General features: G+C 38.8%; 2 protein-coding genes across 4 annotated transcripts; both read left to right on the forward strand.

The window, feature by feature from the left end:
- spag7 (sperm associated antigen 7) lies at positions 1–4986 on the forward strand. 2 transcript variants are annotated; one of them, XM_034140593.1, is made up of 8 exons: positions 1–116; positions 1451–1518; positions 2245–2333; positions 2430–2514; positions 2600–2689; positions 3677–3833; positions 3937–4094; positions 4125–4986. In XM_034140593.1, exons 1-7 carry the CDS (start codon positions 32–34, stop codon positions 4050–4052), a joined length of 690 nt encoding a protein of 229 aa, XP_033996484.1. In that variant the 5' UTR covers positions 1–31; the 3' UTR covers positions 4053–4094; positions 4125–4986. The 2 variants fall into 2 exon arrangements, with proteins under 2 accessions (XP_033996484.1, XP_033996483.1); XM_034140592.1 differs by having other exon boundaries at positions 3937–4986.
- Positions 4987–5311: 325 nt separating this feature from the next.
- Positions 5312–12243, forward strand: chrdl2 (chordin-like 2). Of its 2 annotated transcripts, XM_034139804.1 has the most exons (12): positions 5312–5563; positions 5712–5735; positions 6865–6977; positions 7457–7546; positions 7640–7785; positions 8918–9011; positions 9322–9383; positions 9857–10019; positions 10142–10330; positions 10430–10603; positions 11103–11195; positions 11279–12243. In XM_034139804.1, the coding sequence occupies exons 1-12, from the start codon at positions 5439–5441 to the stop codon at positions 11410–11412; spliced, it is 1407 nt and encodes a 468-aa protein (XP_033995695.1). In that variant the 5' UTR covers positions 5312–5438; the 3' UTR covers positions 11413–12243. The 2 variants fall into 2 exon arrangements, with proteins under 2 accessions (XP_033995695.1, XP_033995696.1); XM_034139805.1 differs by lacking the exon at positions 5312–5563 and having other exon boundaries at positions 5606–5735; positions 7453–7546.
- Positions 12244–17984: the final 5741 nt, after the last annotated feature.

Raw genomic sequence — 17984 nt, forward strand, 5'->3', positions numbered from 1 at the left:
CAGACTGAACGCTGTGCCCTATCATTCCAAGATGGCGGACCTCCTAGGCTCAATCTTAAACTCGATGGAGAAGCCTCCAACAGTCGGAAACCAGGAAAGCCGACGAAAGGCTCGAGGTACCTCATGCTTTGCCTAAATAACGAATCGCTTCCGTTTGAATAGTTGATATGGATATAAAGGGACTCGGATGTGTGTGGAAACTAGAGAGCATTTCTGGGGCTGCCATTGGCCAGTTGAGCCTTCAGTAAGCACCGTGGGCCCGGGTCTGCTTTAGCACCGCCTCAACGTGCAGCCCCGCGTGTCCCGCAGACCTCAGGTCACAGTATGGATTAGTGATGTGGGAAATTAAGGTTTCTGAAACACTAAATCACTGTAAAGCTTTGAATTGAAAGCGGTTAATTCATTCCAGGCATTTGTCACAATCAAAATGATGTCAACGCAAGTCAGAATCCAAACCCGTGTAAAGAATTGTAAACAAACAGCTCGTTTTACATGCTGCAGACTCCTGGGTTTGACTTAGAAACAGGTTACTTCTGATCACTAGTGCTTTACCTTAAATCCTATTATTTTCATCGATGATCCCTTTAATCTACCTTTTATTTGCCATTAAATCCACAGCTTCCACTTTGCAGAAATTGCTATGCTATTAGCTCAAGCTATGATCATTTTAAATGTTGAATCAAGTGCATAATATAAATGCAATGTGTTCATGATTCATATATTTGTTAATTGGTATGGATACTGCAGATAGACTTTTTACAGAACAACTGCTACTTTTCTCCATTTAAATCTATTTTGCTATCTTTCCTGTTGGCTGATATCAGATGAAATACTACTTCAGAGCCAAATTGTAGCACTTTGGCAAAGCTGAATAGTGTGTTGCTACAAATGAACAAACCAATCTAATTTTCAGTTATCGTTAGGACACAAGACGATTGTGAGAAAAAAAAAGACAATCTGTTCCACTAAATATTATGAGTATGCGTGCCAAAAAACATTATATCAGAATCCTTTTTATTACCAAGTAGGTTTACACATACGAGGAATTTGCTTTGGTATATGTGGTGCATACAAAGACACAGCAAAATGATGTAGCAAAACTAAGTAAAATAAAAATAGCACTGTAATGACAATGTATAACTATTAGACTATTATAACAAATTAACAATATTTTCATATGACAAATACTATATACTGTATTTAAAGTGGAGAGCTGTGCAGATTTAAAAGAGGTAGTGTGGAGAAGAAATTTGCAGGATTTACACATTTGAAAAAGAACAAGATATTTTTCGCATGATGTGATAACATAGGCTTGATAAGTCTTTTTGTAACTTAAGTCTTCAAAAGTATCAACAGACCTGTGATCTGTGTTTACACCGGTAACATTTATTGCTATATCTGCACAAACAAAACCCATGAAAACTGAAATGTATGTCCTTTTTTTTTGAAGAGCAAGCAGCAAGACTCAAGAAGATGGAGGAACTTGAGAAAAGAAAGAAAGCTGAGTTCCGGAAAAAGGTGAGTGTCACAACTGATATATATTGATTGCAAACTCAGAGGCCATACATACATTACACAAGCCTAATTGGACACAGTGCAATATAACTGTTCTGAAACATAATCTACCTCTACAGAGTTTATAATGTTCAGTTTTTGTTGACAGGGTCTGAAATGTGTCAATTCAAGTATAGGTTTATAATTAGGTAATACTGAAAAGTGTCCTTCCCATTTGCATACATAATAATCAAAAAGCTTCACTGTTATAAAGTCCAGGGAAGAAGCACTGTCCTGGGAATAAGATGTTGCACCTTGGAAATTTAAAATACATTTAAAAAGTATGTAACACTTTGAACTGGTTTGGTTTATATGAACCTAATGTACTTGCAGGATCATTAGCTTACTGCTCTGAAATGTTGTTCAGCTAAATGAAATGGAATGTCATGTAAATGGAATTTGTAGTCAGCTAACATCAATGCAGTTTTGTCAACTCATTGACAGATCTCAGGTTCTCCACAAAGAAACATATGAAATCACTTTAGACTAGAGCTTGTGTTTCCCAGAGATGTGCTTTTATTGGGAGAAAGTCATTTAAGATGAAAAAAGACTCATCGCCTACAATTTAAATCCTGCATTAGACTGTATAAAGTGGCCACTGTGGGTAGATCTAGTACAAAGCTCCCATTCACCGCTGTTGGTATTTATCAAACGAAAATGACACAGACTGTTTCTCCATCTCTTGTTCAGATGGAGAAAGAAGTGTCAGAATTCATTCAAGACAGTGCACAACAGAAACGGAAATACAATCCTATGGGGAAGATTGAGAGGAGTATATTGTAAGTAGTGATTACTTCAGATAATTACAATACGTAATGCAAGAAACATGACAAGTGTCCTCATGTGTTTGCCTGTCATTCCTTCCTGTCTCTTAGGCATGACGTTTCAGAGGTGGCCGGTCTGACTTCTTTTTCTTTCGGGGAGGAGGAGGAGAGCCGTTACGTCATGCTTTTCAAGAAGGTCTGAATACTTTACTTTCAAGTCAGTGTTTGATTTTAAAACAAGGTGGAGAAAGGTGACTCATTTCCATGTTTTGCCGTGGCAGGAGTTTGCTCCATCAGATGAGGAGCTGGAAGCCTATCGAAATGGAGAGGAATGGGACCCCAAGCTGGCAGAGCAGCGGCGCAGACTCAAGGTAAGGAGACCACTTTTCAAGATTCAAGGCTTTATTGTCATGTGCACATTAACTATAGTGTAGATATGGCAATGAAAAACTTAAATCACAGGCTCCTCCAACAGTGCAACATGAATATATATAGGACATGGAACAAATAAAACAGATAACATAGTGCAAGAGAATACAAATAAAATTGAAATAGTGCAAGAAGAGTCTATATACAAATAAATGGAATATTAGATCAATAATTAGCAAGATGCAAACAGATGAATGTTTATGGATGGTCTTTAAAAAATGTCAGGTGTTTAATAGTCTTATTGCCTGTGGAATGAAACTGTCTCTGAGTCTGGTGGTGTCTAGCCTTACATCTGATCTGATGGCAATGGTAACATGCAGGTCTCAAGTCCAATAAGCAACCTGATCTGTCTTACGTAAAACTACCAGCATCAAACTTACTAGTTACTTATCTTACGAGGGACCTTTCCAGATCCCTTTCAACACGGCACCATATAAATGTATGAATTTGATATGAGTAAAAAAAAATACTATTTGAAAGAGATTATTTTAGATGGTTTGCTGCAATTTTCAACAAATTCAACACGCATACAGGGAAGGAAATGATAATAAAAGAAGCATTATGTTTTTTTACAGACCCTCACTTCAATGGAGCTTAACAAATACAATTACATCCTTGCCTCGAAATGCCTAAACTGGTCTGCTTCAGATTTTCATGTCATATTGTCTTTCCTCTTTCCTGTAGTTGTATACACAATTTGCGTTTGACTCTCATTATCCTCTCAGGATCTCTGTGTTAATGCATTCACTCAAGTAGAATCTGATGAGGCAGGTTGAGAGGCAAGAGGTTAAATAAATGTGCGTTTTATGGTCAAGTTTCTTCTAGAATGCATTTCACATGGCGACTGGATGATATCTAACCATGTATTAGTGGTTGAATTATCCTAAAATGTTCCTAATAAGTCTCTTTCTATGTCCTTGTCACTGCAGGAACAGGCCGCGTTGGAAGAAACAGCATCCAGTAAGACAAAGAAAACTGAAATGTGTCCTAACACCAACTACAGGGACAAGTACGTCCACCTGATCGGCACCTCGGCTGCCAAAGATGCAGCACACACACTAGAGGCCAACAGGGCTTATGGCTGCGGTGAGTAAATACTGTCACACCGATCACTGCATTAATTGGCTAGACTTAAGTCCTTCTCCCCCCTCCTGAATTGACTTATCATGTAAATAATGTTCTCCTCCAGTGCCGGCAGCAAACAAGAGAGACAAACGCTCCGTAGAGGAAGCCATCGACCAAATCAGAGCGAAGAAACGGCAGAAGCAGGAGGAAGACTCGGGGGCGCCCAGCAGCAGCTCCTGAGACTCCACCATGTTTATGTCTACCATTTTGTGTGTGTGTGTGTGTGTGTGTGTGTGTGTGTGTGTGTGTGTGGATGTGTGGGCGCATTAGTGTGTCTGTGACCATTCTGATTCATTCTATAATGCAATACCTTGTAATTCAGACATTTAAAAGTATAACTTATATTACAGGCGGTATGTCACTCTGAATGTGTTGAAATCATGAGATTGTGTTTAGTGGAGGATGCTCAGGTGAGTCTAAATCCAGGAGCTGGATTTTTTTTAAGTCTTTAATGTTTGTTTGGGACTTTCTCGCAGTTGTCAAGCTTCTCTCACACAATAGGATCCGATACATTTTGACAAAACAGGATTTCATTTTAAAACAATGTTTCTGGGATGTTTGATGCAGATTTGCGTCTACAGTCCCATGTGACATTTTTTATCAATAAAGTATTTACAATTTTAAGCTATGGCCAGGCCGGATGCACATTTTAGGCAAAGCATGACTGCAGTCAGTGTTCCCAAAATCCAGTGCGGCTTTTAAAAGGGAAACCGGAATGCCCTTTTATTTTTTTCACCTGTTTCAGATCTTTGTAAATTTGGACATTCGCATGCCATTTCCTCCATTTCAAGAGGAATCTCCTTTTAAGAAAATCCAATATTTTGTGGATTTTAGACATTTGTGATTTCGCCTGAGATGTTCTTTGTCTTGATGCATCTGCACTGACTGTGAATTAAGCTGTTACTCCAAACTAAATGTTTTCTTATGAAGCCAGGTGACGGCTTGCAATAGGCATCACAGCAGGGAGCAGAGGTACCAGACTCATCGTAGGAACATTGGTCACATCTGTTTTGTTTGATATCTTAAAGTTTGTTCCTTGGCATCTTGTTTATTTTAACATGGTAGCACTGTTTTATTCCCCTCGTGTGTAATTAAATGGAGAACAATATAAGAACTTTGTCTTTATGTTGCCCTCATTTCTGCCTGGCCTAATCTGTGCATCTAAGAGAGGTGTGCATTTATGAGCTTTATTTGGCACTGGTTCAATGGAACTCAATTAATTGACATTTAATAATGTGAACTGTACTCGAGGCCTTTCAACTACTACATTTCAGAATGAGTTTTATTTGAGAAATATACAGTAAATAGCTCCTTAATTAAAATACATTGGTAAGGATTAAACCAATAAAATGCAAAGTTAAAATAATATCGCAAAAATAATATGCATTTTTAATAATATTTTTTTACTTTTTTACCATGGATGTTGTAAGTAGATTAAGCAGCCAAAATGTGTATACTTTTACTTGACTAAATTAGATATTGAGGATTAATTTATTCTTATTGTAAAGTCTGAAATAGCTTCTCATGCTGGAGTGAAAGCTCGTAAAATCCTCCACATGTGTATTTATGACTCCATCCAATCTGATCTATTTTAGGCTCATGTGGTCACTCTTCAGTTATCCCTGTGGCAGAGCTGGCGCTACCAGTTATCTCCTGCAGGGGGAGCCAGAGATCAACCAAGAGCCCAAAAAGTTAGTTGTTTTTTTTTGTAACCTTCTCTCACACTGTCCTGCAGTTTCTGTCCTGCACAAACAGACTTATTGCGCGGTGAAGACCCAGACACGCACATGTAAAAGATGAAGTCCACGTTTTTCTTCTTTTTCATCATTTGGTTTGCAGATGCAGAGCTGAAAACCCGGAAAGGTAAGTCCCAGCTGATACTCTGTCCTGGTCAAACTTCAGAGGGGTTTAACATAAGGAAAAGCATGATAATGTGACTCAGATAAGGAAAGTTTGGTCTGACTCAGCCAAAACTGAACTTGTATTTAGAATATTTTTGCTCTATGGCCCTGAACATAACTTTGGTGTTCTGTGGTAAAACTTGTGCATATAATACTGTCACTGAAGCCACTAACAATTCAACTTGTGTTTATCTTAACCCATAAGAACCCGCACCCATTTCTACTTTTGTGAAAATTAAGGGGAACATAATGTTGACTAAATAGACCACATAGAACACATTTCTGACAAGTAACCCCCCCTAGTGTCATTGGGCGTTAATAGTAAAGTAACTCTTATTTATAACTTAATTAATGAGGATGATTTTTTTGTTTAAAATAGTTTGAACATTCTTTGAATTGAAGAATAAAGAATATATTAACTAAATATCATTGAACCAGCTAAATTAACTGAGCAGATCATAATCATATTTCTAATTGTGACATATGTGTCACTCCGGGTTTACTGTGAACGTTTAAGGTTAATGTCCCGATGTGACATTAGTGTCACAGCGATATTTATCTCATTTGTTTCATATCAATTTGATCAAAACATGTTTCCACAACAGGTTAAATGTAACAAAGGACATGTTATGTAAGCATTTTAATTCTTAAATGGCTTGAATTTGACCTTTATCAACAAAAAACAAGTTTTTGGAATGTAGCTAGTTTGGTCACATGTATTAGTCTGGCACATGGACATCTTGGACATGTTGTTATGGGAACACAAAATCAAATGACCTGGCCCATGACCCACCAGACTGTTCAGGGTGTGTCACTTGGGGACTTCATGAGATAAAAACAAGGCTAAAGCGGTATAAGGAACTTTCCAGAACATTTAAATGTCATGTAACACCTGTGTCACTGTGGGCTCTTATTTAATGGGACAAATGGGATCATGGCCCATGTTTTCCTCTGATTTATATCACTTTGAGCTGATTGTGGGTTTCACTAAATGGCTTTGACAAATATTGTGATAGTTAACATCGAAGTGTTTTTGATTTTATGTTCGCTTCTGCCACATGGAGCTCATCCTGCTCATTTTTGGCACCCAGGTTCTCGGGTGGTATGCACTTTCAAAGACAAGACATACAGCCCAGGAGACAGCTGGCATCCTTATCTGGAGCCCTTTGGATTCATGTACTGCATGCGCTGTGTCTGCTCAGAGGTATCTTTGTACAGTTACATATCACTCCTATACAAACATCTACATATAATAATAATAATCTTTATTTGTATAGCACCTTTCATACAATAAGTGCAGTTCAAAGTGCTTCACATAGTCATTTCACAGAATATTGATATCACACAGAATACAGTTACCAGTAAAATATATAAAAACAAACTAAAAATAGCATAAAGCAAACATAAAAAATACATTTAGATTAAAGGTATAACGATTAAATTGTGCATTAAAAGGAGGATAGTGCAAATTCAACACACAATCAGCTGACAGGTTAAAATGCATTGAGAAAGTGCAGCAGAGAGCAGGAGTTTGCTTCCTAAAAGGCTAGATTGTACAAATATGTTTTGAGTTTTTTTAAAAGACTTCCACCACATATACTGCACTAAAACTGTGAAGAACTCTGTGTATGTGATTTAAATGTGCTTTTGAACTCTTATAATATATTGCTCTCTCTTAGACAGGCCATGTGAAATGCAAAACGATCAAGTGCCCTGCTCTGCCCTGCGAACACCCAGTAGCTGAGCCTCAGCAGTGCTGTCCCAGATGCACAGGTAGACGTCCTCTAATGATCCTATCAGATCTGAGCTTTAGAGTTCTGCTGGTGACTTTAAGGCCTGCTGTCCTGTGTGGTGTGTCCTCCTCAGATGAGCCCAGGACCCCTGCAGGGCTGAGAGCTTCAGTGAAGTCCTGCAGGTACAACGGGAGTGTTTATCAGCCGGGGGAGACCTTCACCAAGCTCGACCTCTTCCCCTCCAAACGGAGCAACCAGTGTGTCGTGTGCACATGCTCTGTGAGTTGCATCTAATATACTACTTGTATATAAATGCATGCAGTATTCAAGACATTTAAGGTCTTTTTACGAAATCCAAGTTTTAATCAAGCATGTAGCCTAATCTGTGAAACATTCACTATACTAATGTTCAGAGCAAAGTTATGGTGTGTTTTATGGACCAAAAAACAAACAAAGAAATTGACAGACATTTTTTAGAATATTTAGATATATCCCTATTTTAGCTATAAAATACATTCCCAATTAATAGTTAATATATAGTTTCCCAAATCCTCTTGTAATTAGTTGTGTTCCCACTTCAACAGCATATCCAATGTTTTCCACCACAGCCTTTAAGTTTGCTTTTATTAAATGGTTATTTAACCAATTCTAAAACTTCTCATATATAAAGCATTGAAATATTTTAGACTTTTCAAAACGTTTTGCATATATGCCTGGATAGCATCTCTGCCTAGGACTCATAACTGCTTTGCTATGCAGTGAAAGTATAAATGTATAATTAAATGTATATTGTAGCAAGTAATGGCATCTTGCTTTGGTTCATGTGTTGGCGAAGCTTGGTTGTGATTGGCAAAAGAAAATGCATGCCTATTTTAATTTAGAGAGCCAACATCAGAAAGAATAAGTAAATGAACTTCACTGTGGGGTTTCCCCATTAAAAGCCCCATGATGAGAGGAGTTCATTTGAGTTGGTAAGTGGTGTTTGTTAACAGATGTTTCCAAGGAGACAACTGTTAACACTATAATTAGCAAAAAGACTCCCCGCAAATCACCATTATCCTAATGCTTTCCTGCCATAGATCTATTAGTGTATATGTTATTGTTTTAATCTCTGCAATTTGTCTTTAGGAACATCCTCATAGCTTTTCTTATGACTGTGATATTCTCTGCATGTTTTTGATTGGACAGAACCTTGCTTGTGCGGAAAAATTACGTTTTAATCAATTTCCATGAAAAGCTAAATAAATATAATGTCTCATTAAGTCTTTGCTAAGTTGTTTTAAAAAAAACATTGGATCTCGAAGACACTAGGTCAAGAGAGGCCTGCAGAAACCTTGCAGTACTTTAGACTTGGCCTCTGGACTTATATAATATACAAAGTACGACATTTTCCCTCCCTTTCTTTTCTCAGAATGGAAATATCTTCTGCGGTCTGAAGACATGCCAACCAATCACCTGTTCCTCTGCAGTCTCAGTCCCAGACACCTGCTGTTTGGTGTGTAAAGGTACTCAAACTCATCCAAGCTCACACACTGGTTTACTCTTTATCCAACCTTTACAAACAAATGTATTAGCCTATGCATATGACTGATTAATAATAATAAAAAAATGTCAACAAATATAAAACATTTAAATTAAACCACTTATCGAAAACGATGTTCTACGTAATGCAGTTTGTTCCACTGTAAATCACAACACAAAGAAACTCCTTGATGTGATCATATTGTTACGATGACAATTAGCAACTGAATTGAAATATATTCAATGTTAATTATAATGTCCTCACACTTGTTTATTTTCTCCTTGGTCTTTTAGATACTGGCACAAGTGTGTCCTCATCATCTGAGGAGGGAAACCAGCAACTGAACAGAGGCGTTGTATGTTCTAGCTGATTTATCATAAAACTAACATGTCTTTGCCTATTTTTGGAAATATATTGAAATGTAGTGTCCTTAATTGAAGTGTCCTTGAACACAACACTGAGGTGCCTGCATGCTCACACTGACCTATGACCTCTGTGGGAAAGTGGGGGGGGATACAATTAGTCAAATCATTTCTGAATAATCAATTTTGCTGTGATTTTTGAAGAGAAGGCTGTTCAAAAGATTTCCCCTTAAGATCCCCTTGGCCTGATAAAAAGGTTTGAATTACATCGTGTTCTATTCAAAGTGCTGAAACAAATCTGAGATATGGGCCGTGTTTCAGAGATCTGGAGCCAGGATATAAACTTTTATGATGAATGAACTAAATGTGATGCTCCTTTAGCTATCACTCATGGAGAAAGCCAGGAAAGCCAAGGGCTGAGTAGATGAAAGATAACTGTGTTTTGTTCTATCTGTTTGAATCAAAGAGGCATTCAGTGGATCAGTGTTCTGGAGAGCCGGGCAGGGTGCGGTTCGACCGTGCCACTCCCTCCAGGGTCAGGGCTGCTCCCCGAGGCTTCGCTAGACTCAACCTCAAAGGGGCTTCAGAGACCACCGTGAAGATTTTGTTGCCGAGGAAACACCATAGAGGTGAGACTTGGTCCTAACAAAACGATCCAGTATAGGTATTTGATTTTATAGCCATGTTCCTTACAACTTTACGATCGCTTCCATATGCAGTGCAACCCTCAGCTGTTTCCCATTTCTCTCAGCGTGTTCCTACAATGGCAAGACGTACTCTCATGGAGACATGTGGCACCCCGTTTTGGGTAAGGTCCTGGAATGCATCCTGTGCACTTGTACTGATGGCGTCCAGGACTGCAAACGCATCACTTGTCCCAGCCAGTACCCATGCCAACATCCTATGAAATCAGTGGGAAAGTGCTGCAAGACTTGTCCAGGTAGACAAACACGACTCATAACATAATGAAGTGTTTACACTGACATGATGTTGATTAGAACACCATCAACATAACTTGTGTCTGTTTTTGTTGCTTTAGAACGTAGAACTGAACGTAACCAGACCCAGTGTTATACTGGACATAAGAGCAACGTCTTAGTGTATAAAGTGGACTCATCGATGAAAGTGGACCCACCCGACACGGTCAGGATCATTGCTGTTGAAAAACAAAGTACTGCTGAGGTCGAAGTGCAAGTATGGAAGACTGTAGAAGGTACTGTATCTGCTAGTGGGAACAATATCAAAGGAATAGTTTTACACTTTTGTTGGATGAGAGAGCATTGAAAGCACTCTGACCACTAGGAAGCCAGCAGGCAGTCTTTCTCATAGAAAGATGAAAAAAATAAAGCCTATGTGAAGATGCCTTGAACCTGCCTTTTTTCCCCCTGATAGCTAGCAGGGGGCGTTGCAATGTTTGCATATAAGAAGTCTGATTGTATAGAAGTCTATGAGAAAATGACCCAACTTCTCACTTTATTTATCATCTCCGTTAACCATTTCCTGATGAGCTTGTAGTCTCTTTTGCTAATTCAAGCTTCAATAGAGCATGGTGTTTGTTTAAGAAATGATGGTCCCATTTAGAGTAAGATAGACAATAAAGCAACCTTGGCTACCTTTTGAATATCGGTTACTCCCACGTTGTTGTCCATGTCTTTCTTCTAAGAAATGTAACACTTTTAAATGTTTCTCATCTGAATTCTTCCTTTATACAGGTGTCTTAGAACTAATGGATATTGGTGACGTTGAAAGAAAAAATATTGTGGATAATCCAGGAAATTACACATTACTGACAACACTTAATGAAGGTTTGTTCTATGCCTTTTTTTTATTTCGCAAAACGACCTATTTTGGTTTGACAGATTAATGTGAATTCCGGTTTGTTTTTCAGAGACGTGGAAAAAGTTTAAAGAGGAGGGAGAACATTTGAGTACAGCTCCTCAGACGACAATCTGTGAAGACGGCATTCGGGAGATGGTGACTTTCTTAAATCCCAAGCAGACAGAAGACGTATGCTCACCCTGAAGGTTGTTTTACTCCCGTGACACTCCTTGTATCGACCAATAACTACATGGATATCATACAGTAAATACTTTATTCATACATGTTGACATGTCCTGCGTCATTCCTGTATTACAAGTGGAATTTCAAAATTACAATCTTGTTTTTCGTGTTTTTAACCATCACACATATTTTATATGTAACTCATTAGGTTACAAAACACAACTGGCAGATAGTTCTGACAGCTTTCTTGATTAAAATGTGGTTATGTTTTGTGGAGTATAGAGATCAGAGTTTAGAGCAGGAGACGCCCTCAGTGTGAATCTTTTGGATGATTGAGGACCTTTGGGGATCAGCATTTCTCAAACATACTCTTTGCTATGAAAATGATTTGTATTTGAGAACATTTTAGGCATCTGTTCAAAATGTAAAGGTTTTCTAAGGCTGTTATATGATTATCAACATATTTATTGTTAATACAAACAGAGCTTTGTCAACTTATTTAAAATGTATGGTTTTTTGAATGCTTTTTGTATATACATTTACATTTCTTTGCATCCAGAGTCATTTTATTAGGGTTTGATCTGTCAGCCAATACAGGGCTGTGCCGAAGCTGTTTGTTTTTGAGCGAGAAAACAGCCTTTTCCTAATCCTTCTGATGTGAAAATGAAAACATTGTGTAGCTATTTTTATGCAGCCACAGGATTTGGTTTGTTATTATACACTAATGACTTACCAATCCACATACCAGAAATATTTCTTTTTTTAAAGTGGTCATATTCGATATAGCTGAATGCACTCTGTACATCTGCTTACAATTTTAACCCATAAAGTTATTCAGTGTTTTACACAAGTCATAATTGTTGTGTGATTGCTTTATGGTGTCTATATATAGTAGAATAATTGAAGTCCAACACAGTCATCATTTAAGACATGGCTTATAGAGCTCAGAGTTGTCTTTGAAGGCGTTGCTTCAAAACTATGTGCTGATTCATTTATGGTCGGCAGCAGAGCGGTTCTAAACTGTTTTCCAGCTGGAGATGAAATGTTATCAGAGACATGAAAATCAAAAGCAGCAGTTCGAACCTTCTTCACCTCCCACACCCACCAAACTCAAACACAAACACACATAATATTTTCCCAATATCAACCCTAAACCTCTATCATTTCTAGAAGGGAATAGATGCAGAAAGAGACGTGATAGATGCATAGAAGTCCATGAGAAAATAACATGACTTCTCACTTGATTTATTACCTCAATATATATTTATGAGTTTATTGAATCAATGGCTTCTGTTAAGTCCTCTTCAATACAATATATGATTACAATGTTTGCTAATTATTGTCCCCGTTTAAGAAAATCTAAGTCAAAGTCAACTTTATTGTCAATATTTCAGTTTGTGTAAACAGACAGAGATCGAAATATCATTTCCCACAATCCCGATTACAAAAATATAAATATATAAAAATATGTATATACCTATATATACACAATCAACAGACACAAAATACACTAACGATTAGTGTATTATCTTATGGCAGGGTACCTTGTGTTTGATATGTGGCTACCACTGTGTGCCTGATTTTGGAGTTGTTGTTTTTGTTTTTACAACTTTACCCTTTTACACATTGTCATTGTAGCTATACGTTAAATAATACGAGACAATGTCATGGAAATAATTATGTAAGCATGATTATTATGAGTCCTTTTCCCGAGCAGCACAGTGTGCAGTCTGTCCGGAGGCCTGTTTGGTCAACAGGTGTCAAATTATCACATGCGGTTCCCATGACTCAGCCAGAGTGCAACTGCAGATTTGTGTAGACTGAGTGGGCTTCAGATTAATATTGCTTCCCTTCTCTGTGACCTCCCGACGTGCTCTCCCTGTCCCCTCCCCTTCACAATGACTCATTGTGTTTCTTTCACACTTAGCGCCAGACAGCTCTCGCTCTCTCACTAAAAGCATGAAACAATATTTTGAAACGGACGCACTACCCTTGTACGCCTTCATTACTCTCACAAAAAGGCTGTCATATTTCTGTGTAAACTGGTGGGCCTGGCAGTCTATTACAGCCTCTCTAGTTCAAAGCGGATAATCACGTCAAAAAGGGTGAGAAAGGTCTGTTCTACTTTATTGCTGCCAACTTGAATTAAAATGTTCTCGTTGCCCTTTTCCCATGCAGGTCATTTAATGATGAGTGTCCAGTGTCCAGATTTAAAACAAGACTGATTTTCAGCAAACATGCTGCATTCTGCGCTGCATATTTCCTTATGACTTTTTCTATTTTGATGGAAATCCTATCAGTCCTCATTTTGTGGATGTTTGAATTTGTCTCATGGGCCAATTCAGCTATGCATGCTTAGTCTTGGCTCCAACAATTGTAACAGCTGGGGGCAGTCAGTAGTTATAAATCATCATGCAGTCGGTCAGCTCTGTGTGTGTGTGTGTGTGTGTGTGTGTGTGTGTGTGTGTGTGTGTGTGTGTGTGTGTGTGTGTGTGTGTGTGTGTGTACCCCACCCTGTAACCCAGGTTCAGTGAGAAATAAAATGTGAGACTCGGGGTCATGACTCTGCCCAGTATCTGAGACGCGTCTGAGCCATTGTTGTGATATTAACACATCTTGTTTTATACGTCGCAGAACATCATCCATGCATGTCACAGGAAAGATTTATATTAGGTGTTAAATAGGCCCATTGTGCTTTTTGGGGTTTTCCCTTTCCTGTAGTGTGTTATGTAGCTTGTTGTGGATGTAAGTGGTCTGCAGGGACTAAAATCCCTGTGCCCCCCCCCCCCCCCCCGCCTTAAAAGCCTACTTAGTTTACTTAGTGACATCACTATGTAACACTGGTGCTGCTATTGGCTAGCGCTCCAACACATGGGGGGCTATGGGGCGGGACATCTCTTAACGGTTGACCAATCAGAACAGAGCCAGCCAGCTAACCAATCAGAGCAGACTGGACTCTGGTTTCAGTCAGAGGGTGAAAAGAGGTGCTGCAGCACAGGCAGTATGAGACAAATAAAGAGCTTTTTGAACATTAAATCATGGAGACATGTCACAGGAGAGACACTACATACACATATAACCTGAAAATGAGCCTAATGCGGCCCCTTTAAAGGATTTCCCAACAGCTTTACGTTCTACTTTGTGGTAACCACACTGTATTAGGAAGCGGCTGAGTTGAACTGATTCCAAAATATTGAATACATTAATGTTTAATGTGCTGCAACAGGTCTCTAATGCATACTGTGTTTGAGAGGAACTGAAGCATCGCAAATAAATCAGGCGGTCTTTTGATTCAAAGGGAGCCAAGCTGTGTTAAGTTAATTAAGTCTGATAGATGTTTTGCTTTCATAACTGATTAAGGCGCCCAGCATAACCCCTGAGTTTATAGTTCATGAAAATGCTTCCGAAATCTATAAAGAAAACTCGTTTTTTACACCCTCACACTCTAATTAATTAAGTTGGCCTTGATCCTTTTAGACAAAGATTGGAGTCAGGCCAAAAGAACATGGACAACACAAGCATACATGTCATTAAAAACTTGGTCACCTACTCTCAGTTTAGTGTTCACAACACATGCTCGTAGTGACTGTAAAGACAGACCACAGTGAGATCTGTTGTTTCACGGGATGAAACAACAACGGTTATGATCTGTAACTAATAATGTCCTCGCTTTCAGATGCCATCCACATTATTCAAGCCCTTTCCAGGATTACATGATAAGTGTGTTACAGTTCAATTGTCCCATCACAAACAACTAATGAATAGGTCCGGTCCGCAGTGAACTCTTTGGCACTGATTAATGAGGAGTGTTGATTCAGGCCTATTTTTTCCTGAGCCAAATGTGATGCCTGAGCCTCCACAGGGTTTTTATCCAGGCTTAACAGTTTGCCCTCATTTTGAGAGTCTAACACATCTTAACCAAACATTTCTAAAGGCTTTATTGTAGCGATGACTGCTCCAGATGTGAGAATGTGCTGCGTTGAAATATACGTACACAAAGAAACCAACCTTATAAACAACAATCCGTCTTGCCTAACATAGAAGACCATCTATGCCTTCTCCTCATCTCTTTCTCCTTGTTTCCCCTCTTGGACAGGGTATCTCTCCTCTCCTGCCAGAGTTTGTATATCACTGAGAGCATGAAAATGTGTTTTCAGTTAATAACTCACCTCATCAGTTTTTTATTCCAAGAACAAAAGAGGTTACATGGGAAAAACACAACAGAGCCTTTTTGGCTGTTTATTCTGCTTTGATGTTATTGTGAGGAAGGGTCCAGTACAAATAATATTAGATATGTATCTATTGGCTTCACTCTAGAATGAACCTTGTGATCATTTCAATGACATCTCTGGAATATGAACATATTTGTAGGAAACTAATTGCAGCCATGTGTGGATTGTGAAATAATCGTCAGTCTTGAAGAGATTTGTCACATCAGTAGACTGTTTTCATTTGTTTAACATGCTTGAAATCTATAAGTTCAAAAATATCAGTAGGCAAGATTTCTGCTTGAATAGCAAGAACGTCACATTGTTACATTTAAAAAAGTTAATCAAAGTAACAGTTAAGGAGTATACCTCCGCTTTACTATTAGAGTTCACATAACTTAATGTAAATGGTTGTACAACATCATCAAGTCAGAACAAATTATGAAACAGTGATATCCTCAGGGATATATTGGCTTGGATATAGAGACTTCATAGTCATAACATGTAGGACTGTGTTGCAGTCTTGACGTCTAAAGTCGGAATATGATAACAGACAGAATGTTAAGGTTCGGCAAAAGGTAGGACCCAAATGCAGATTAAAAGGGAAGCGGGTTTCAAAACAAAAGTGAGCTTTAATAAAAAAGCTGATGAACGTAAATAACATGGCATGAAACACATAGGTAACACGAGGAAGATACAATACCAAAAACGATCGTGACCAACATGGAGGGAGACAGGAAAAACAAACAATGAACCGACAAGGCACACAGGGGAAGACAAGACTAAATACAGAGAGGGGTAATCACAAGACAAGACACAGCTGGGGTAAGGGAGGCAGAAACACAAGGGCAACAGGTGAACACAATCAGACACACCAGGGAAACTAACGACAGGAAGGCAAACACAGGAAGAAGGAACAGAGAAGACACAAGGGCCCTTTCTCATGTCATCAAATGTCCCTCCTCGACTCCTCGACTCCTCGGTCCTCCGGTAGTGACCCGGAAATGAATTTTAGCGCGCCATGTTGAAGGACATCTCATTTCTCGAAATGCACATCGAGGACCGAGCATCGAGCGTCGAGGAGGCTCTCTGGAGGAGCTATAACCGAGGATACACTGATGGGTCCTCCACGGTCCTCCTCGGCTCCTCCGCTCGCATCTCCTGTGGGCGGGACTAAGTCTCGAGGATAGGAGTCGAGGAGGGGAGTCGAGGAGGGACATTTGAAGACATGAGAACGGGCCAAGGAGGAAAACATTTCAAAACAAAGGTGGAAAATGAAAACATAACTACAAAACCGCAACACAGAAACATTCTCATGGAAGTTGCATTGTGGAAAGTGTAGGACAAAAGGGAGTTAAAGTCAGGATATTTCTGTCTCTCCTGCTTCGATCTTGTAGTCTCTTTTGAGTCCCCCAACGTAATGAAAGTGCAATACACAAGCACTGGAGTCCAGCTTTAAAAATGGTGTTTATAATGGCAATTTACATGTCTCAATATCCTCGTTGCAGTTGCCATTAATACACAGGAAAGTCGTAAAGGCAATCTTAAAAAAATATGATTTTCCTGTCGTTGGATGAAGTTTAGCTGGATGTTTATCAAGCGGTTGTACAATACCAGACCCTATTTATACACCCCCGTGCAGCTTGTCATCTTCACCAAATGTTACATGAAAAATCTAAACAAAATAATATAACATGCCAACAATAAACACAAATGGCTCCTTCGGTGTTTAAAGATGATCACCTCATCCCCGGTAAGACTGAAAAGGGAAGCATGTTGTTGTTGTTGTTGTTGTTGTGGATTATTTTTAATTCACTATACAGTCTTTTCTCCTAATGCCGAATAATTGCAGGGTTGAAGAGAAGAGGACAAAAGTAGAGGTGAGCTTTTGTGACCAGGAGTAATGTGATGCATTAAAAGATAATGCAAGCTAAGAACCCACATTTTGTTTGATTACTTTATAGTTCAAACAAATGATCAACTGGTATTCATTATGTATAGAAATGACACAGAAAATGTAACTATGGGAGGGAGAGCAACAACCACAAGCTACAAAACAAGGTTTATTTATCACAACATAGCTGGTGACAGAACCAGAAAGGTATTCATCCAAACACTGTTATCACCATCTCGTGTTTGTGTTAGGAAAAATGGTTTCAGATTTTTTTTTAACAAGTTTTATGAGTCTGTGCTGAAGTCAGTGAGTCCCTTCTGAAATATAACAGCCGTTCCTGTGACCGATCATTGCCCAAAACTGAGGAAAACTCACTTGTATGAAACTTTGAAAACAAAAGGCTATTTTCTTCTAGAATGATGTAAGTGCTGAATGACACTGCACTTATGCAACCTGAAGTATTGAATTATCACTTTAAAATGACTTAGTAA

This window comes from Trematomus bernacchii, unplaced genomic scaffold (genome assembly GCF_902827165.1).
Source record: "Trematomus bernacchii unplaced genomic scaffold, fTreBer1.1, whole genome shotgun sequence".
Lineage (NCBI taxonomy): Eukaryota > Metazoa > Chordata > Actinopteri > Perciformes > Nototheniidae > Trematomus > Trematomus bernacchii.